The following is a 22,474-nucleotide window of genomic DNA, read 5'->3' as shown; positions in this document are numbered from 1 at the left end:
TGCAGGGGCACGCCCTCGCCTTCCCCCGTGGTGCAGCAGAAGCATGCTGGGCCGAGAGCCCAGACATAATGGCGCCGGAAAGTGTGGCCCACGCACGCACGGCAAACGTAGGCTTAGAAGCTACCGGTGAACCGAGCAATATTACCCTGGGGTGCATGAGTCCCCCCATTGGAGAAGGATGGGGAAGACCCAAAGTCAAGGGAGCGACCCATTTTTTAAGATTTTGAGGTCCACACTCCAAAATACCGGATTGGACTTTTCAGACACTCAAGCCAAAAAGGCCTGGAAGACTTTAAAACATGCTGCACTCTGGGTGGAAACTGCCAGCCTTTTTAGCCTGGCTGCTCGGGAGAGGGGCAGCCTTCCCGCTGCCCAGGGGGAGAGGGGCTGGGTGTCCCACTCCAATGGGCTCGCAAGCGGGTCCGGGCCGAGCCCCCTGGGTTCCGAGCTGGAAGCTGTGTTCCTGAGACATGTGGCAGACGAGGAGCAGCAGCAGCAGCAGTGGCGGTGGCGGCAGCACGTGGAGCACATCACATCCGAGCTGCTGGCACAGAGCAGGTGCTGTGGGGTCCGCGTGTCGGAACCGCGGGCGGGAGGCTGGCAAGGGGCCCCGGCGGTGCTCGGGGCTGGCTGTGGAGTGGCAGCGGCGGCAGCGCATGGAGTGCATCAAATCCGAGCCGCTGGCACAGAGCAGGTGCTGCGGGGTCCACATGTCCGAGCCCCGGGCGGGGGGCCTGGCTGAGGGCTGACAGCACCTGCCGCTTTCCGGCTGGCTTGCCTTTGCTCCCCACTCCCCATGCTTCTGAGGCCTGGGAAATTTGCTGGGCTTGCCTACCTAACATCTGTTATTGGCTAATCTGCTTTGAAAGAGATAAAAAAGGCTTTCGGTTTTTTGCCCATTCGCTAAGTTGGAGATTCGCTTAAGTTCTGGTTGTTGTTGGCTAAATCCTAAGCTTTCGGTTAACAATAGGATGGATTAACAAGTGCCCCAGGTGATGGGCATGCCAAATTCCTCAAGGCTGGCTTGGAGGCTCTCGATAACCCTGCCCCCTACCCGGGCCGTAGCCTTACAATGAAGATGTCTTTCTGTGAGCCTGAATCTGTGAAAAATTTTGTTTCCTAGGAAAAGTTTTTTTTTTGTTTTCTAACTGACCACGTGGTTCTAAAATGTGGGCAAAATAATATAATTTTGCCACTGGAATTCCAGTAGACTTACATGGCCAATTCAGAAAGAGAAAAAATTTTTAAGAGAGCCCAAAGCTTGTGCACAACTGTCTGTCTGTTTGTTTATGGGTAAAACATGCAAAATCTAGCATCATGGTTTAAAAATTACTTGCCTTTTTAACTTTTATGTTAAACGAATCCTTGCAGCCTATAGTCACAGCAGGAGTCACAGCAGGCAGCCTGGAGGCATCTTGACTTATCGCCAGACTCCAAGAAAAAACAAAAAACCCAGGTTTTAAACCCAAACTGATCATGTTAGCATGTTGGGTACAAGCAAATATGTCTAAGAAAAACTCCAAAAGGTTCAAATATGCAGCATGTGGTATAAGTACAATGATGTAAAACCAGTGTGTTATTCTTTATGTCCATCTATGCTAAAAGTCAAGTATACATCTGATTCTGACAATTCTTTGGTATAGACTAAGATTTTGCTTTTCCATTTTTCTCTCCTGTGCTCTCATAAACTCTTTAAGATCGAGGGACCAGAGTCATTTTATACAAATGAGACTATTAACCTAAATTTTCCTGACCCAAAATTAAAATTTTCTTCATAGGATACAGATCAACATATGTGCTAGCTGCGTGGACTATGGACATGTGTGCTAGCTGCATGGGCTGTGGCAGACCGTGACTACAGGAAGCTTCCACAGTCTGCTCCCAAACTGCCTGGTTTCACTACTAATGACTCCTTATTCTCTCTCTCTCTTGCATCGGAAACTGCTCAGGCAATCTAGGAGTCTTGTGAGGATTTTGACAGGCCTTGAGTGCTACTAGCCTGGCTCTGCCTGCCCCAAGACTAGAGTTGGGTTTGTAGCAGGAGTATCATGACAGAGTAAGCAACCAAGGAATACTGGGAGGTTTCAAATGTCCTTAAACAGTCTGTGTAGAAATTTGCAGGCAACCCAGCAGGAGGTGTGACAGTCTGTCCAGAGGATTCCGAGAGATGCCACTACAGCCTTGCCCAGATCCAACCCATCTCTCCTGCCTGCCTCCATTACACATGGCTAATGAAGCCTGCTGATCCAGGATGGAAGACACAGCCACTGCAAAAGCTGAGACCTTTACATTGTCCTGACCCTTTGCCCTCTGATTGTTATTCATTTGTGTTCTCTTCCACCTTCCAGTAAGGTTAAATGATATGATTTGATGGCACATGGATCTTATTCAGTTTGCTGTTCTCTAAGTGTTATGACAGAACTCTGGCAAGTATTTGTTGGTCAATTCTCAACAAGTTACAGGTAAAGCTCTATTCCTTTTGCTCTCCTTGTTGCTTTAATTGGAAACAAAAAGGGCTTTTATGGCTAGAACTCCTCGGATTGCAGTTCGAAGCCAGACCGGGCAGAAAATCTCTCTAAAACTCCATCTCCCAATTAACCAGCAAAGAGCCAGGGTGGAAGCTTGGCTCAAGAGAACCAGCAAAATGCTGAAAGTGGCACCGTGGCTCAAGTGGTAGAGCACTAGCCTCGAGCAGAAGTACTCAGGGACAGTGCCCAGGCCCTGAGCTCAAATCCCGTGAATGCCAATGGAGGCAAGCCATCCCAGCAACAAGCACCTAGACCCCTGGGACTCAGCCAGTCCAGGGAACAAGGATCATGGAGAGGAGTAAGAAGAGAATGGGGTCACATCCTAAATGGAGTCACCTTGTCTCACCCTTTCCAAATTAATCAGAGCCGGGAGATCAGGAGGAATAGTTGTTTACCCACCCAATGCCCATACCTGTTCATTTTCCTTTTCCTTTTCCTGCCTTTTATGTATATATATATATCCTGCATTAGGATGCTGACCTTTGATTTCTGCCAAGATCTGCCAAGATCGTTTCTTTTCCCATCATTTGGCTGCTCTGGTAAATGTCTGTTTCCCTTCATCCTGGAAGTCCTCCCTGACACCTCTCTCCCAGTAACATTCATTCAGCCTAGTCAGGACTGTCTCTCCCCCAATCCCCCACTGGTGCTGAAGATGGGCACATGGTAGGGACCACTTAAGGTCAACTTGCATCAAATGTTTCTACTTTCAGTAGACTCAGGAAACCACCAAATCTGACATCACCCTAGCTGGAACTGTTACAAAGACAATAAAATTTCATTCAAGATGCAATATTTGCCATTCATATCAAGGAGTTTGACATTTGAGTGCCTATTATATTGAGAATGTTGTATGGCACACAATTTGCGCCAAATTGATGTGGACAGAAACTGCTAGCAGCTTTGTGTGCTGAGATCCCAAATGCCCATCTCATGTCCTCATCATGGATTATGGAATGTGGTCACTAAGCGCATCTACCTATTCGTTAAATATTTTATTGAGTGGGAACATGATTTTCTTTTGGTGGTACTGGGATTTTGAATTGAGGGCATTAGGCTTCCTTAGGTAAGTACCCTACCACTTGGGAAATGTCCCCCATACCTTTTTGCCCTATTGGGCTTTTGTTTGATTTCATTTTATTTTGGTGTTGTTGATACTAGGACCCAGAGCCTTTAAGTATACTTAACAGTATACTTTTCACTTTTAGTAAGAAGGTACTCTGCCACACTGCCAGAGTCCCTACTGTTCACATGTGGTCTCATTTTTTGCCTGGTGCCAGCCTCACACAGCAATCCTGCCTCCTGTCTATCTAGGATTACAGGTGTGTTCTACCTTGCCTGGTGAAACATGGCTTTTTAAAATGCTTGGATGATGGAACTATGTGATTATCTAGCCTGTAGAATTTTTTTTTTTTTTTAATTTGGGGACTAGCGTGTGAGATGTAAATGTAGCCTCAGACTGATTTCTGATTCTCTAACCTATCTTCCCTAATGTCAATAGCATCACTCCTCAAGTACAGCTTCAAATTCAGGAGTTCATTCTCATTCATTGGGAACCCAAAGACAAGGCTCAGAAATCCACTAGGAACTGAGCACAGATGGCTCACATCTGTAATCCTAGCTACTCAGGAGGCTGATATCTGAGACCATGAGAAAAGAAGAGAAGAAAAGAAATCCACTAGGATCCTGTCCATCTTTAGCAATAATGTCTCTGGGAAGGTTCCACCCATAATTGGAGACATGCTCTAGTAATTCGCTCTAAGGCTTTTGTGTTAGATCACTGGGCATGTGGATGAGGAGGCAATATTGAGACAATATTGTAAACCCAGATTCTTTTTTTCTGTTTCTCACTTCCCAGTTGCCCTGAGGTGAACAGTTTGTTCCACTACTTAATTTCCAATATGAAAGGTGATTTTGCCTGAGGCCCAGGACAGCCAAGTCTCCTGCCATGGACTCTAACTTCTGAAATTGTGAACCAAACTAATCTTTTCTTTCATACACATTGCGTATTGCAGGCAGTTTGTTACAATAATGGAAAGCTAATGAATGCAACGAGATACTTTGGCATAGATTTGGTGTCAGACTCTCATTTTTGATCCTTATCCCTCTTTAAACCTTCTGAAGCCACAGTACCACCTTTGAAGCACAGCCTGAAACTTTATCCCGTAGGGACCAAATACATACTTGCCTTGGCAATCCAGGGGCATCCTGCTTTCTTGACTGCTAACTAACGACAGAGTCTCTCCCAGCATTTGGAGAAGATGCCAGAGAATCAGCTCTGAGATGTGTGTCTGCTAACTTGGCTACACTGCACCCACCCAAGGTGGTTGCATATTCTTTCAGTCCCTTTCCTAGTATTGAAGTCATGCATATGTGAGTGTTTGCTTTGCTAGCACATGGTTTTTTTTCTTTATGAAAACAATTTCCTATGTTCTTATAGATAGGTCACTTTGTCAAATTCTGCTACAAAGATTGGTTCAAATATAGCCTGGGTATTTGATCTATGGTCTGCCTATTGTAAAACTGGAAGAGCCAGAAAGCCATCCACTTTCCAGGCACTGGTGGTTCATCGCTCATTCTATATTGGGGCTCTCAGCCTGCATGTTTCCCCTGACCCTCGGGAGAGGCGTGAGGGCGTGCCCTGTGGGGCAGAGCCAAGAGAATATGTGAGTCGCGAGGATGCCAACCCCAGCCCCCTTATGTTTAAGGCAGGACTCAGGATACACAGGCGACTTGGGGCAAAGTCACGCAAACATCCAAAGCTTTAATTCTGGGGTGGGGTTTATATAGCAGTGATGACCAGCAGGAAGGGGAGGGATTTGGAGTGGCTAGCTAGACATGGCGATAGGCTGATCATGCTGTCCTTCACAGGTGATGTCATGGGACTTCCCCTAAGGGCAGAAGTCATGGCCCCCAGGACGGCCTCTGGGTTCATCACCCGCAGCCATCTGCTGCTGGGGAATCGAACCGAGAGCTTCATGTGTAGGAGGCAAGCACTCTTGCCACTAGGCCATATTCCCAGCCCTCTTTACAATTATTTTATTTTAAAAGGTAGAACTATAGATACTTTCAAAAAGTGAAAACTCCAAAGTCATTAGCGAAGACAGTAATAACAAAAGGCTGTTTACAGCAGCAGCTAAAGTCATAGTAATGTTTTACTAGAGAAAATACTGTCACAGAATTCTCCTCACCACCATTGATGGTCTTTAATGATTCAAAGGTGGATCCCTATGCGGTAGGGGATATCCAGGCTGAAGACACAGCTCATCAGGACAAGCTCTCCTCGCTCACTCATCAGTGTTCATAGGCTCACACAGTGGGAAGCTGGCAGCCGAGGCAATCCCACAATGGTTGCTCCAGTCTCGCGCTATCTTGATATAGCCATGCATGCCCCACTCTTCACCCCAGCTGAAAGAAGAGCAAGTTCCCCACTTTATAAAAAAAGAACACCTCACTTAGCCATCTATCCACTATCAGTAAAAGTATATGTTAGCTTTATGGGCTATCAGAGTGAATACTGGATTCCTCGGCAGGAGTCCACAGACTGTACAGAGTCGGGAGAGACATGTTCTTTGTTACTTGTTGAATCTGAACTTTCACGATACTTTTATCTCTATCCCTAAACAATGACTTTGTATAATCAGAAACTGCATAATCAGAAAAGGTCTTTGTGGACAGGGGTATTTTAGAATGAAGAAAATTTTTCATAGAGCAATGATAACTCATGTCTGCAATCCTAGCTACTCGGGAATTTAAGATCTGAGGATCATCATTTGAAGCCTGGAAATTGAAGTCCCTAAGATTCTTTACTCCAAATAACCACCCAAAAGCCAGAAGCAGAGGTGTGGCTCAAGTGGTAGAGTAACAGAACTTGGGCAGAAAAAGCTAAGCAAAAGGGTGTGAGGTCTTGGATTCAATCCCAAGTACCAGCATATACACATAAAACAACAATAACAACAACAAAAACAACACTTATTGGGGGCAAGAAATGGTATACTAAATTCTAATTTGTGTGTGTGTGTGTGTGTGTGTGTGTGTGTGTGTGTGTGTGTGTGTATGCTATTCCAAGAGCTTGAACTCAGGGCCTGGGCACTGTCCCTAAGCTTTCTTTTCTTTTCTTTTTTTTTGCTCAAGGTTAGCATTCTGTCACTTGAACCACAGTTCCACTATTGGCTTTTTTGGTGGTTAACTGGAGATAAAGAGCATCACAGACTTTCTTACTCCAGCTGGCTTTGAACTGTGATTCTCAGATGTGAGCCTTCTAAGTAGCTAGGATTTCAGGTGTGAGCCACAGGTGTGCAGCCTAAGTCTATGTTTTTTAATTGGAAAATTAGTCCCATTTACAGCCAAGATTATAATAGGTAAGAACTTGTCATTTTAAAGAGTTTCTTATTGTCTTGAATATCCTTTGTTCCTTTATCCCCCTAATTGTTTATCTTTGTGATCTCGTGGTTTTCTGAAAGAGTAAGGTATGACTTCATTCGTATTGAATAGTGCATCTGCCCTACCAGGAAATTTTACATTTTCCTGACTGTAGCTGTAGTCCTGTGTTCTATATGAAGAAATGACTTGAGCATTTCTCGGAAAGTTGGTATGGTGCTGATGAAGTGCCTTAGTTTTCATGAGGCAATGAATAATTAACTTTAGGAAAGACTTATTTCTCTTTCACTTCTGAATGCTAGCTTTACTAGCATATACTATTCTTGGTTGAGAACTTTGAATATGTCATTCCATTCTCTCCTGGCCTGCAAGGTTTCTGCCAAGAAATCTGCTGTTATCCTTAGTGGTGATTTCTTTATATATGACTTGATGATGCTTTCTTGAAGCTCTTGGAATTTTCTCTTTGACTTTAAAGAATTTTTAAAGACTTTTTCTTTGGTTGAATGTGATTGAAATCTTTGAGATTCTTGGATCTGAATGCTGTATCTCCCTTAAGATGCTATGGTTTGGCGAGTAGTATATAGACAATTCAATGAAATTAGGGAAATATTTCATTCTGTGAATGACAAAAAAAATAATAAAAAAGCCCACAACACCTACAGGACACCAAAAGTGAACAAATGTTCTCATTATGGATCCTTAAAAAGGGTGTGAGATGGGGGAAGGCAAAGAGGATATGATTAAGAAAATAACAGCTGAACTTTCCAAGTGTCTATTGGTTATTTCCTGATGCTAATACAATAGCACACAAAATTTCAAAGGAGGCTTATTTTAGGTCATGGTTCTAGGTTTGCCACTGGGCACAGATCATGGGATATTTTATGGAATATGGGTTGGCAACTTCTGACAGATGGCTTGTACTGGGTGTGGGCCACCTGGCTGTTTTGTGGGCTTTAGGTGGGCATATTGTTGAGATGGCACTATGCAGCCGTAGCCTGGAGGAAGCTGGGCAGGACATGGCTGGGCCCTCTCTCACTCTCTGGAGTACTGCCGTGGTGTCCCTGTCCCAGGAACCCCAGAAATGGGACCACAGGATTCTCCAGCAAGAAAGACTTCAGAAGGTCATGGAATTAGTGGAGAGAGATAATCAAATGCATTGCGTTTACATTTCCTCTGTCAAGAGAAGTGATCCTTTTTCTTAAGTACATCCCCACTGGTGAGACAGGGTGGGAACACAAGGTGCTTCATTCAAGGTCTTGTAAGGCTATCTTGAAACTCCATGGTCCACAGGTCCTCTACCACATCTCCACTGCACTCCATTGCTGGCTCTTAAATACTCGGTTGAACAACCCTTGTTTATTATTTGTTTTGGCCTTTTCCCATGCAAAGAAAGTATGTCAGCTATTTTATTGACCTCAATCATGTGATAGATATTAATGTTAAAATCAAATAATGTTATTTTTCTGATCTTAAGATTTCTGGAATGTGAGAGGTGTGTTTAAGGTTTGTAAATCTGTTTCCAAATGTTGATTGAAAAGTTCCCTTTTAAAATTTTAATGCAAGTGCCCTCTGGCATTTTATACCTGTTCTTGACCAGCCAATATTTAGTGTTTTCTGATTCTTCAGTTTCAAAGCCATAGCCAACCAGCAAGACACCATGGTCCAGGTTTACACTGCTGCAGTTTGGATCAAAATAAATTCCTGGGAAAGGAAAATCATTATAGATGAACTGATTGGTGGTTACTGAAGTGTGTAACTGTCACCCAGAGCAAAGGGGGCATCTAGAAATTCAAATGAAATTCAAATTTCAAAATTGATTTACATTCCCATTCAAATTTATAATTGTAACCTAAAAATAGTATATTTTTAAACTGTAAGTTTAGATCTATTTACATAAGATCTAGTTTGAGGTTACATTTTTCTATCACTTAAATTAAGGTATTTAGGTTTTGATCTAACATTAGCAGATATACAAAATGCATAATGCCATTTAAACAGTTTGTCAAAAGGCATCAAAGAATACATTTTAAAGCTCACAAGCCTATTATTCCTAGGGTATAACTTTAAAGAAATAGTGAAGGACACAAAATTGCTTGAGCCAAGGGTTCTTTTCAGTTTAGTATCAGACATAAACATCACGGGAAAAATTTTGAAGTTCCAAAAATTGGAGAAAAGCTAGCATGTTAATCTTAAGTATGATGAAGTTTAAAAGAGTTCAGTATATTAAATATACCATTAAGTAATAGTGAAATTAATAGACTTTGAAAGTATTTCAAGCTGGGTGCCAGTGGCTTAAGCCTGTAATCCTAGCTACTCAGGGGGCTGAAATGTGAGGATTGTGGTTTGAAGGCAGGTTGGGTAGGAAAGTCTGGGAGACTCTTATCTCTGAATAACTCCTCAAAGAGCTGGAAATGGGGCTGTGGCTAAAGTGAAAGAGTATTATCCCTGAGCAAAAAAGCTCAGGGACAGTGCCCAGGCCTGAGTTTAAGCCCCAGGACCAGCACAAAAACAAACAAACAATGACATTTTTTAAAATTCAGAAGTGCTTATCATTATGGTACTGTGTTAATATAACTGGGAACAAACATTGAATGTACAGAATGCACAGTTGTATTAAACCATAACACCAGATATTTACAGTGAGTTCTACATGGTTTCTAGATACTCTTATGGCATGGTGTTGTTCCTGCTTTTCTGCCTAAGTTGTATAGATAAATGCTTACCTGTTCCATAAAACAGGAAAGATGGTGGTGAAGTATCGATAGCCACAGAGATGGGACCAGCATAGGCTAATGCCTCTTTAAGGATTGTCTCATCCTTAGGGATGTTCATGTAGCCAGTGACATTGGCAGCAGAATGTTTGGGGCTATATTTACAGGAGCCTTTCTTAAAGGGAAAAGGTAGAGTCTTGGTTACCATCAGCTGTTTCCTGGGGAATATGACTTTTTAAAAATTTATTTGTGTCAGTAATGAGGCTTAAATTGAATCAGGGGACTGACTCTTAGATTTTTCACATATAGTGGTGCTGTACTACTGGAGCTACAACTCCTCTTTGGGCTTTTTGGGTGTTAGAGATAAGACTCATGGACCTTCTGTCTTGGCTGGCTTTGAACTTCAATCCTTAGTTCTTAGCCTCTGAAGTAGACAGAATTACAGACATGAGCTACCAGCACCCAGCTCTAATATTAATTCTTAGATAATAAAACTCACCAATTCACAGGAGGTTCAGAGCTATGAATTGGTTTGAACTTATCTCATGTGTCTTCATAGAAATTTCCACTAGGAAGAAATCTACATCACATGCAAAATTGTACATAAATGACAGCATTGATAATCTACCTTTTTAGAATGGCAAAATGGATACTGGGAGCCAATGGTTCACACCTGTAATCCTAGCTATTCAAGAGGCTGAGATCTGAGGATGAATGTTTGAAAGGTCTGTGAGACTCTTATCAACAACTAATTAGCAAAAAGCCAGAAATAGAGGTGAGGCTCAAGTGGTGAAGTGTCAGCTTTGAGCAATTCAAGCACCAGTACTGACATAAAAATAAATTAACAATATATAAATAGGGGGTGCCTGCCAGTGGCTCAGGTCCATAATCCTAGCTACTCAGGAGGCTGAGATCTGAGGATCACAGTTCAAAGCTAGCCTGGGCAGGAAAGTCCTGTGAGACTCTCATCTCCAATTAACCACTCAAAACCCGGAAGTGGAGCTGTAGCTCAAAGTGGTAGAGCACTAGCCTTGACAGCTCCCAGGTCCTGAGTTCAAGCCTCACACCTGACAAAATAAGTAAATTAATTAATAATATAAAATGGAAGAGGTGTCTTATTTCTGACACTATTTCATGTTTCCAAAGCAGAGTGGGAATAGTAACAACATAAGGAGCTCCATTTACCCCTTCCTCATACGGATAAGATTTCTCTGTGTCCAAGCCTTTGTTTTCATAAACATACTGGAAAGCAAAATTCATCACTCCACCGTTGCAGCCCTCATTGCCTTGAGACCAGGAACAGTCCACTAGGTTCTGCTCACTCAGTGAGATCAGTTGGCCCATTTTCCGGAACATCTGTCCTTCTAGGGCCCCAGTGGCACTAAAAGCCCACGAAGCCCCACATGAAAACTAAAAACATAACAAGAACAAAAGCTGTCATTTGCAAAACAAATATCATGTAATTCTGAATATCAATTCATATATATGAACATTCTCTTGCTGATCTAAAAATGTTAAGGAAGTCAGGCTCAGAGATACAAATGGCATATGCTTTTGCTCCTATGTGGAAGGTAGATCTAAAATGCAAACATATATGAAAGCCTGTGTAGACAGGCACATATACATATATGCAAACCAGAATGTTGACTAGAGGGTGGTATACTCAGGGGAGAAATCTAACTCCTCTGAATGAATACAGGAAGCTGAAACCTGTTTTGTGGGGGACAGGGCATGAAGGGGGACACACAAAAGGAGGGAAAAAGGATGAGCAAATGCAGTCATTATTATCCAATGTACATTAGGTAAAAATGTGAACTATATAACTTGAGGGTAAGGATGGGTGGGGGAAATGGGAGAGAATGATAGAAAGGATGACATTTGTCAAGATGCATTATATTCATAATCTGACTTAAAGAACTGGAATCCTTTTGTACAACTACTCAACAGAAAAAAAAAAAAAAAAACCTTTTTAAAAGGGAGGGAAAACCCAATGATGTAAGCTCCATAGGTTACCAAAGCAAGCACATCTGTGGAAACAGAAGGCCTGGGTCTGACACTGTCATACCTGATTCTTCACAGGAACCACATAGCCTCTTTCTCTCCAATCTATAGATGGAGGAATATTTATGAAGACATTGTCCTGGAAAATATTCTCCACTCTATGCTTCTTGTTTTGAAACCCGTTCATCATCAACCTGAATTCTTCAGGAGTCTTCCAAGTAAATGTAAATAAAATGTTGGAAGAACAGGTATTATTTTGGTAAAGACTGGGGAAAGAAAGCCCAAAGCTAAACAATGCCCACAATACTCACCATGTCCCCAAAGGCATTCATTGCCATGGTGAAGCTATGCTTCCCTCTGTTGTATTCTTCATTGTGCAGCTCAATCATTTTCAGATTTGCCTCCCACAGTTCTCTTCTCCATTCTTCTTCATTCTAGAAGCACATACATCTTATGGTCTTTATTTCTACTTAAAACTCAACCCATGCTTACCAGGTAAATTTGCAGACAGAGATGGGCAAGAAACCATGGTCAGGGATGGTGTTTATATTCTAGGAGCTGTTTTCTAGGATCGGACACAATGGGACAGTTTGCCCACATTCTGCTGATAATGGATATCATTTTGTTCTGGGAAAGGAGCTGGCCTCTAGAATCATTTATTCTAGAGGCCATTGTTTATTCTCTCTGACTATAAACTCCCATCTGCAAGAATTGTTTTCTCTGCTGTCTCTTTGGACAATTTCAGATGTTACCAACCATGCCGTATTGTTTTTGGTATAATTCCTTCCATTCGATCCATTGGACATTAAACCTGGGATCAAGGTGTGAAGCTCCTACGACTACTCCCAAGCAAAGGAAGGCCAGGAAGAGTGGAAAATTCATATTTCGAAAACCTAGGGGAAAAATACAAGTGTCTGATTAGACCAATGCTTCTAGAAAGCCATTTTACTCTTTCCTGAAAACTGTGGCCCCTGTGTTTCTAAACTTTTTCCTAAGGAATATGGAGGGAAAAAAAAGAATGTGGTTGCAGAAGAAGCCAATGGATGTTAGTTGCTCTAGCCACTATATAAAAAGTAGTCTGGCTTAGAGTTTAAGAAGTGGAAACAAGCTGTGCACCAGCTGCTCATGCCTACAATCCTAGAAACTCAGGGGGCTGAGATCTGAGGATTGCAGTGCAAAGCCAGCTCAGGCAGGAAAGTCCATAAGAATCTTATCTCAAATTAACCACTAAAAAGGCCAGAAGGGGAGCTGTGGCTCAGTGGTAGAGCACTGGCCTAGCTAAAAAGTCCAAGGACAGTGCCCAGGCCTTGAATTTCAGCCCCAGGACTGGAACCAAAAAAAAAAAAAAAGGAAAAAGAAGTGGAAACAGAGCATGCAATGTTAATTCATAGCTCAAGAATGATCAGGAGGTTGAGTGGGTTATGCCTGTAACCCTAATCTTCAATTAACTAGCAAAAAAAAAAAAAAACAAAAAACAAAAAAACCCAACAAGCCAGAAGTAGAGCCAGTGACTCATGCCTCAAGTGGTAGGGTATAAGTCTTGAGCACAAAAGCTCAGTGATAGTGCCAAGGCCCTGAGTTCAATCTCCAGACCCTTCCCCCCAAGTAAATAAATAGTGCCAAGTACCTTGAGGGTCAGAATCTTAAGACAACTAACGAAGTAATGGTTGACCCAGGTTATTTATCAATAGTATTGAGGACACCCAAATTAAAAGCAACAGTAACAAAACAACAAAAACCTCATTAACGAGGACCTTTGACAGAGGGGGGCTAAAGATCCCCCAAATCTGGAAGGCCACCTCATACTATTTCAACTAATGTACAATGAAAAGAGTGATATGTCTGTGATCTACCATTTCTGAATCGAAATCCTTCTGACATGCCTTCCTAGGGGAGCCGGGGACTGGAAGCTCCGATATCAGGCAAGACCACCCAAGCTGCTGTCTAGGCCATGCTAGGAGGGTGTGATCAGTCGGGCCCTTCTCACACCTGTCGCTGCCAGAGGATATTTACACAGGTGTGTAGGGTCCAGGGAGCCCCTGGTATTGGCAGTTGTGGTCCCGAGGCTGCTCATTTCACCTGGTAAGCCCCGCCCCTGTCTCCAGCCTGCACTGTGATTGGCTGTGCCCGTGGTTGGGCGGAGCCTACGCGCGTTCGGATTCCTACTTCTCTGCGTAGTGGCAGGGCTGGGTAGTTGACTCAGGTGTCTGGGGCTTGGGGATGGGGAAGGTGAACTGGGCACCTATGCAGGGCTCAGATCACACGAGTGCACACATTTAGGTGCTGGTTGGGAGTTTGTGAAAGGAAGCATGATATGGTAAGCTCTTTGTGAACTTTCGGCCCATCCCACAGAGTTTTGGTTACAGTCTGCAGTGTTCTACAGCCAGTGTTCCGGGGTAATTCACACCAGAGATGGGGCTGGGTCCACACCAAGGATGACACCCAGCTCTCCCAAGCAATATTTTGTTCTTCTCCTAGCCAGAATGTGGACAAAGTTCATCTAGTTGTTTTTCATATTCATTGTTGTTGTTTGTTTTTCAATAATGTAACAAAGAATGGCATTTACCCATTTCCATTTCCAATGGAACCTTCATTTACATCTAAGACTAACTCCCTAGGCTCCTTGTCTTCTGAGTTTTCCTCAGAATTACTGAAATGCTATGTTTACAACATTCTGGTCTTTCCTAACATATTTCTCCAAACTCTTCTATCTTCTGCTCATTACCCATTTTCAAAGCTGCTATTACATTTTCAAGAATATTAAAAAGCATTGACCTTACTTCCTTTGTTTTCTGTATTAGCCCATTTTTGGATGCTATAATAAAGTGTCCAAGACTAGGTAATCTATCTATCTATATATAGAGAGTTACTTAGCACATAGTTTGGGAGGCTGAAGGTCTATGTCCCATGGTATTTGCTCTAATGGGTACCCCTCCCACACAGCTCCATGGTATAGCATCAGGGCCGGAGCACACACATGAGGGACAGATCCCATGGCAAGAGAGGAAGCCAGAGAGTGAGGAGGGACCAGTCCTGCTCCTTAAAAAAAATCCTCTTGAGATGGGAACTAGTGGCACGGGCCTGTAATCCCAGCTACTCAGGAGGCTGAGATATGAGGATTAAGGTTTGAAGCCAGTCAGAGCAGGAAAGTCCAGATAAGCACCAAAAAAGCCAGAAGTAGATCTGTTGCTGAAGTGGTGGAATGCTAGCCTTCAGCACAAAAGTTTAGGGACAGTGTCTAGGCCCTGAGTTCAGATTCCAGGATGGAGTCTGAATACACACACACACACATACACACACCCTCCCCTTGAAAGAATTACATTAGTTTCTCCTGAAGGCAACACCTCAAAATGACCTCCACTTTCTACTAGGACTCTCTTCTTTTGTGATGCTTTTTTATTATTTTATTTTTGAATTAGTTTACATTTGTTGCCTGCTGGGATTCATTGCAATATTGGGTGTTCATGTGAGTATTGGTGATACAGCAAAGCAGAGCTCAGTTTCTCTCCTAGCTGTGTTTTCTCCTTAACTTATTTATTTTCTTTGTAGGTCCAAGGAGGAACCTGACAAAGTGAGTCTCTGACCTGGGGTGCTAGTGATTGAGAAATGTCCCATTGACTCTTCTACGCCACTGTTCCCGGCAACAGCCTTGCCTATGGCACTCGAGTATGGCTGCCAGCTTCTGGGGCTACACAACACTCTATTTTTGCAGGGCCTCTGGTTCTGGCATGCTGGAGTTGGGCAATGGGAACTTTGAAGGGGCCTTAACCAGCTATAGATAGGAAAGTAACAAGATAGAGAGCCGATGCCTCAACTTTTTTCTTGTATCAGAGAGCATAGAATAAAGGAAAATAACAAGGAAAGAATGGCAAACCCTATTTGTGGCTGCTCAGCGTCAACATCTGTCTGTGAAACACACTGAAGCTTACTACAGGGGATTTCCTTGTGTTAGAAGCAGCTTATATACCCTTCCTTAGTGGAATGCTACTTGGGAAACAAGATGTAGTTTCCCAAGAGGCTGTGCACCCTGTGTTTTTTCATTATTATCTCCTTCTTACATTCTCCCTAGCACATTTAGACTGTGTAGGCCCCAAATTATCATAGCAACACTTCACAAGTGCCACCAAACACCTGGCAGCTATGGGGGATTTCAAATTTTTATATCTGATGTTGTAGACAAGGTATTATTGTTTACATTTTCTTACTGGAAAATCAGAAGCACAGAGTATTCATATTACTTGCTTGAGAGCACAGAGGTGACTTCTGTTGGTTTTTCAGTTACACAAGGATTCCAGCTTTTACTTCCTATGATTATTGTAAGGAGTAATTGAAATTAAATTGAGGCTATGTGGAAAGTGCCTGGCTTATGGGTTCTCAATACAGAGTAATCCCTGTTAACATTAAGTTTTTATGATAATGATCATAATGATGACAAGCATGATGGTGAGAATAATAATACTTAAAATTGGTGATAATAAAAAGCAAGACACCCCAGTTGGGTACTGGTAGCTCATGCCTGTAATCTTTACTTCACAGGCAGCTGAGATCTGAGGATCACAGTTGGAAGCCAACCTGGACAGGAAAGTCTGTGAGACACACTTGTCTCCAATTAATTTCCAAAAACAACAACAACAACAAAAATCAGAAGTGGAGATGTGGTTCAACTGGCAGAAGAATTCAGAGACAGCACCCAGGTACTGAATTCAAGTCCTAGGACAGGTACACACACACACACACACACACACACACACACACACACACACACACACACACACACAGTTGATCCTAAGTATAAATATTCTTATCATTCATTGCTAGGCTCTAAGTTCCCGCTTTTTATGTTCCTTCTGTAATGGTCTATGTTGGTTCCAGGTGCTCAGATCTAATAGTTGTATGTGTTGTTTTCCTTCTCTTATGTCAGGTATCCAGCACAGTAAGTCTCTGAATTTGCTGCTCTGCAAATACTAATTCGTGATGACCAGGAATATGGTGTTGACAAAATGATCAGGAAAACCATTGTTGGTCCAGAACATGTAAAGTAGCTTTACAGTGCTATTTTTCCCAACAGGTAATGTGGGAACCCATAAATGTGGGGCCATAAGGTCTGTCAAAGAGGATTGGAATGCTATTCTCTGACTCTCAGAAGGCTGAGAGTGGCCTGAGAAATACCTATTGCTCTTAGCATTACAAAGACCACAGATTCCACCCTAGGTGTAATCTGTTCAGCTTCTGTGCTTCCTTGGATCTTGGAGCCAGGCAGGGCCTATCTAAATTGTGTTTGTTTGCTGCTCACCTTCATCTCCTGTTTACAGGAAGTCACTAATCCTAGGATTGTTTCCCCCCTACATGGTGCCCTTATCTTCAAAGAGACTATGACCTTGCTTTCTGCATGTACTCACCTGTTTGATAATGAATAAAAACCCTGTTCACAGGACCCTCTGGATCTGTTGCTGGAGTCAGGCAGCAGGTCCCCTGGCACCCCCAAACCAGTTCCATGGTCTGGTCTCCATCATTGCTTTGCTCATGGCCATGGCCAACAAGGTGCTCCCAGTGGTTTGCAACAAGGTAGCGGTTCTTATCTCAGGCAATATAGCACATTCTATCCTTCTGTGCTTAGTCACTATTTTCAGCCAGAGCCCCAAATGCTTCTTTGAAGAGGCCTTGGAAAAGCCAGTGACCCTGGAGGCAGAGCCTTCATGTAAGGAACACAAGTTACTTCCTTTGGTTTATGGGCCACTTAAACTGCTGCCAAACTCCCACAGCAGTGACAACCATGTAACAAAGTGATGAAACAGCCTGAATTAGAAGTTATGAACAAAAGCATTCATTGTTAGAAAGATTAACACACCAATGGGGTTGCTCCAGCCAAGTCACTGACCCCAGAGCAGGAAAGTGCTAAGGGTAACAATTATCTCAGTACTGGTGGTTCATGCCTGTAACCTTAGCTATTCAGGAGGCTCAGATCTGAGGATCATGGTTCAAAGCCAGCCCAGACAGGAAAGCCCAAAAGACTCTTATCTCTAATTAGTCTTGAGAAATTAAGAAGTGGCACTATGGCTCAAAGTGGTAGAGCACTATTGTTGAGTAAAAAGCTCAGAGATAGCACCCAGGCCCTGAATTAAAGCTCATGACTGACATAAAAAAATAAAGTAAAAATTAAACAAAAATAGGAAGGAGGGAAGTAATATGTTGTATATAAGATATCATTATTTACATTTTTTTTTTTTTTTTGCCAGTCCTGGGCTTTGGACTCAGGGCCTGAGCACTGTCCCTGGCTTCTTTTTTTTTTTGCTCAAGGCTAGTACTCTGCTACTTGAGCCACAGCGCCACTTCTGGCCGTTTTCTATATATGTGGTTCTGGGGAATCAAACCCAGGGCTTTATGTATGCGAGGCAAGCACTCTTGCCACTAGGCCATGTTCCCAGCTATTTACATTTTTCTATTGGAAGATTGGAAACATGGAGTATATAATTTGTTTAAGAGCACTGAGATCACTTGTGTTTTCAATTAGCAAACTGGGGATTTTTCAACTCTTCATATATAACTGTGAGGAGTTAATGAAGTTACAACAAGACTATCTTAAATAAAAAATAAAATTATAACCCTAGCTACTCAGGAGATCTGAGGATCAAGGTTTGAAGCCAGCCTAGGGAGGACAGTCCATGAGATTCTTATTTCCAGTTAACTAGAAAAAGGTCAGAAGTCGAGGTTTATCTCAAGTGGTACAGCATCAGCCCTGAATTCAAGCCCCAGTCCTGGCACACACACAACCCCCGCTAACAACAACAGCAACACCCCTGACATCAAGATGTACAAAATTAAATAATCCTATTTTACCTTCTCTCCCATTGGAGCCATGGCTGACACAGCTGACAAAAGGCAAATTAACAAGAAAAAAAAAAACAACCCAAGATTTTAAATTAATTAAAAAATGTGGGCTGGGGATATAGCCTAGTGGCAAGAGTGCCTGCCTCGGATACACGAGGCCCTAGGTTCGATTCCCCAGCACCACATATACAGAAAACGGCCAGAAGCGGCGCTGTGGCTCAAGAGGCAGAGTGCTAGCCTTGAGCGGGAAGAAGCCAGGGACAGTGCTCAGTCTCTGAGTCCAAGGCCCAGGACTGGACAAAAAAAAAAAAAAAAAATGTGACACACAGCCATCCATAAAAACTCAAGTGAGTTGTGGTGGCTCATGTCTATAATCTTAGCTACTTAGGAAGAAGAGATCAGGAGGATTATAATTCAGTGGTTCTTTACCAGCCCAAGAAAAATCCACAGGATTGCATCTCATGCATATGCCTGTCATCCTAGCAACTCAAGAAGTATAAACAAGATTGAGGTCCAAGCTGGACTGTGCATAAAAGTGAGAGAGTCTATCTAAAAAATAAGCAAAGCGAACTGGGCACCCGTGGTTCAGTCCTGTCATCCTAGGTACTCGGGAGGCTGAGATCTGAGGATCACAGGTTGAAGCCAACCCAGGCAGGAAAGTCTATGAGAGTCTTATTTTCAACTAACCACCAAAAAGTCAAAAGTGGAGCTATGGCATAAGTGGTAGAGTGCTGGTACTGAGCTCAAGGACAACATCCAGGCTCTCAGTCAAGCCCTAGAAATAGCAAAAGGTGAGATCTTGAGTTTAAACCCAAGTGCTACCAAAAACAAAACAAATGAACAACATAAAATAGAATGGAAGGAAGGAAATTCCAGGTATGCTTTATTGGGTGTCTAGTTTTTGATCACCCCATATCTTTATAATATCATGATGGCCCCTCAATTTCTACATGAGTTTTTTTTTTTTTTTTTTTTGCCAGTCCTGGGCCTTGGAATCAGGGCCTGAGCAAGGCTAGCACTCTACCACTTGAGCCATAGCCCCACTTCTGGCTTTTTCTATATATGTGGTGCTGGGGAATCGAACCCAGGGCTTCATGTATACAAGGTGAGCACTTTACCACTAAGCCATATTCCCAGCCCTCTACATGAGTTTGGAAGGGGACAAAGGGTGAATCCATGGGAGTAGCCAAGTCCATACAGACAGAAGACAGGAGGGTGGGTGCTGAGTTTGGGGGAGAGAGAAAGGAAAATCCCTATTTAGCAAGCACAGAGTTGAAAAATGTTCTAGAATTTTATGGTGGTAGTGGTGGAACAACAGTGTGGGTTGAACTGTGCAACTCCACAGTTAAAATGGCGATTTTCATGTAATGTATACCTTCTACAATAAACATACAGACTTCATTGTGTGTGGGAGCCAAGTGAAAAGTGTAAAGAAGCCCCTTTTTGAGTCCCTAAAAAATGGCAGGCTTAGCCAAAGTAGTGGGCCCAGGGAAGGGCAAACTTAAGCTGGATAGCAGGGACTTGTTCTGGTAAATGTCATCCAAGTCCTTATCAAAAACTGAACAATGGGAAAAGGTGGAATGTGGTTTTTCTACTAACCTGCTTCTGTAACTATGTGCTTGTTTGAATGGGGAATGGCAACTTTGATATAATGCCCATTGTGACTAAAAAGAAAAGTGCAAATTTTCCGGAGAGTAATTATATTGATTGGGGAAGCATGGTAAAAATGCTAAAAGTTGAGTTAATATTCTGTCGGCCTAACTGCAAGATTTCTGTTTCTGTTAATGGCTTGCTTTGACCACCTGCATGTGGTATTTGTGATTTTTTGCCTTTAAAAATCTAACCCTACTGAGACTCAGTGCTGTTCTTCACCATCCTTATGGTGGCAAACAGACACTGCGCACAACTAAATAAAGACTCCAAGCCTGACTGAGTGCTGGTGACTTTATTGTTGTGGGTGACCAGGATACTACATGTGTTTCTAGATGTGTCATCAATTTAACCTTGCAAATAAATAAACAGGAATAGATATCTACTATGACTCCATTTGTTTTTAATCAGAGAGGTAAAATATGTACTGAAAATGTTACTGTGGAAAAAGACTAGAAGAAAAAAGAATCTTGTATAATGAAAATGGTTTTTTTTTCTCTAATTGGAAAAAATCACAAAGTTTTAGTATATGAATCCCCAATTGAAAGAAGCAATAGCTACACATTATTATTATTTTTTTTTTTTTTTGTGCCAGTCCTGGGGCTTGGACTCAGGGCCTGAGCACTGTCCCTGGCTTCTTTTTTTTTGCTCAAGGCTAGCACTCTGCCACTTGAGCCACAGCGCCACTTCTGGCCATTTTCTGTATATGTGATGCTGGGAAATTGAACCCAGGGCCTCATGTATACGAGGCAAGCACTCTTGCCACTAGGACATATCCCCAACCCCATAGCTACACATTATAATGTATATTTCTACCTAAGTGTAGATATATATTTATATAAGTATATGATATAATCTAGAAACACATAATACAAATGTCTACACTTACAGACAGAAATATATATCTAAATTATAAATAGATCTATAAATAAATATAGGTTATATAAATATAACAATGTATATAATATATAATATATAATACAATAATATATGTTATATATGAGAGGTTTTATATTAAGTATTATAAAGTAAATTTCTTAAGTTAATTCCAAGGAGGAGATTAAAGCATAATGCAGAAATGCAGATTGGAAAAATAAAGTAGCTCTTAAAATTCCATTTTTCTCTTTTTTTCCCCACTAAGTGTAGTTTCTGCAGATAAAAGGCAGAAGGGTTTAAGGTAAACAGTTTTATTTGAAAGTGAAAGGAAAGCTGGGAAAGAAAGTAGTGAAAGTCTTGGTTCCAGGCTGAGACTGGAACAATTGCTGAGGTGAGTGTCCAATCCTAACTCTGTGGGCTGCTCTTTGAGTCCCTGCTTCTACAAGAGACCACAGGTCCTACTGAGCCACATATAGAAAGAACTTCACAGTGTCTTACGAAAGGAGACCCTCACAAAGTAAAAGTATTCTCAAGGATTTATTTTTGTTTCACAGACTTAAAGTAGGGAGAGAGAAAAACAATTCTGGTTCCCCTATGGGAAACAGGAGTTAAAGACTCAAATGATTCTCTAGGTCTATCCAAAATATAGAGATATAGGTGAGCTGTACTGTTGTATATTGGATAGCCAGGTGGTCCTTGAACCCACAGCAATAATCACCAGCACTCAGTCAATAGAGCTAGGAGACTTTTATTTAGATGTGTACAGTGAAACAGCGCTGGGGCCAAATAGGGCTGGGTTTTTAAAGGCAAAAATAACATTTACCACTTGCAGGTGGGTCATGGGGTAAGAATCACAAGTACCACACGCAGGTGATAGTCCATGTGGTAGCAAACAGACATACAGAAGCAGAATAGGCAGTTAGTGATCACAAATAGCGATTGAGATTCCAGTAAAACTCTGGCAAATAAAGCAATGGACCATTTAAGCAATCAAAATACTCTTTCTTTGTTTAATTCTTGGTTCTGGGTGTAACTGGTATTTACTGAGTATCCATTTAACTTCTTTAAAACATGCAAATGGCGTTAACACTTTTGCTTGATCTCTCTCCTTCCTTTCTTTTGCAAGGGTCAAGCAGATAAAAAGAAGGAACAGATTACACTAAGCAAAAGGAAAGAAATGTACATTTTGCCCGACCTGGAAGGAATTGTTTTATTGTTAATAATCATAGCGTTCATAAGCATTGTAGACTAGAATGACGATGTCCATCATGGGGAAGGTTAAAAAAAAATGATGAAAGCAAGGGGGGACGGGTTGGGGAGGAGGGAAGGCAGGAGAAAAATGAGGGAGGGGGTAACAAGTACAAGACATTTTTAAGTATTCACTACCTTCAGTATGTAACTGTAACCCCTCTGTAAATCATCTTGACAATTAAAAAAAAAAAAAAGCTATGTGCCAGCTCCTTTTGGGCTGCTGGTCTTTGAGACAGGAGTCCATAATGCAGT

General features: G+C 42.2%; 1 protein-coding gene across 1 annotated transcript; it reads right to left on the bottom strand.

Moving 5' to 3' along the window:
* Nucleotides 1–5,652: 5,652 nt before the first annotated feature.
* On the bottom strand, nt 5,653–12,412 carry LOC125339665 (procathepsin L-like). Its single transcript, XM_048330905.1, has 7 exons — nt 12,374–12,412; nt 11,929–12,051; nt 11,682–11,828; nt 10,802–11,026; nt 9,629–9,791; nt 8,489–8,606; nt 5,653–5,933 (listed from the first exon to the last, which is right to left on the bottom strand). The coding sequence occupies exons 1-7, from the start codon at nt 12,374–12,376 to the stop codon at nt 5,813–5,815; spliced, it is 900 nt and encodes a 299-aa protein (XP_048186862.1). The 5' UTR covers nt 12,377–12,412; the 3' UTR covers nt 5,653–5,812.
* Nucleotides 12,413–22,474: the final 10,062 nt, after the last annotated feature.

The sequence above is a fragment of the Perognathus longimembris genome, chromosome 1 (genome assembly GCF_023159225.1).
Source record: "Perognathus longimembris pacificus isolate PPM17 chromosome 1, ASM2315922v1, whole genome shotgun sequence".
Classification (NCBI taxonomy): domain Eukaryota; kingdom Metazoa; phylum Chordata; class Mammalia; order Rodentia; family Heteromyidae; genus Perognathus; species Perognathus longimembris.
This window is presented reverse-complemented; position numbering and strand designations above follow the sequence as displayed.

Coding starts and splice junctions, on each gene's coding strand:
- LOC125339665 (XM_048330905.1), bottom strand. Junction 11,027..11,681: donor TGGTTCCTGTGAAGAATCAG/GTATGACAGTGT, acceptor TTATGTTTTTAG/TTTTCATGTGGGGCTTCGTG. Junction 8,607..9,628: donor TTTCCTGTTTTATGGAACAG/GTAAGCATTTAT, acceptor TTCCTTTCCCAG/GAATTTATTTTGATCCAAAC.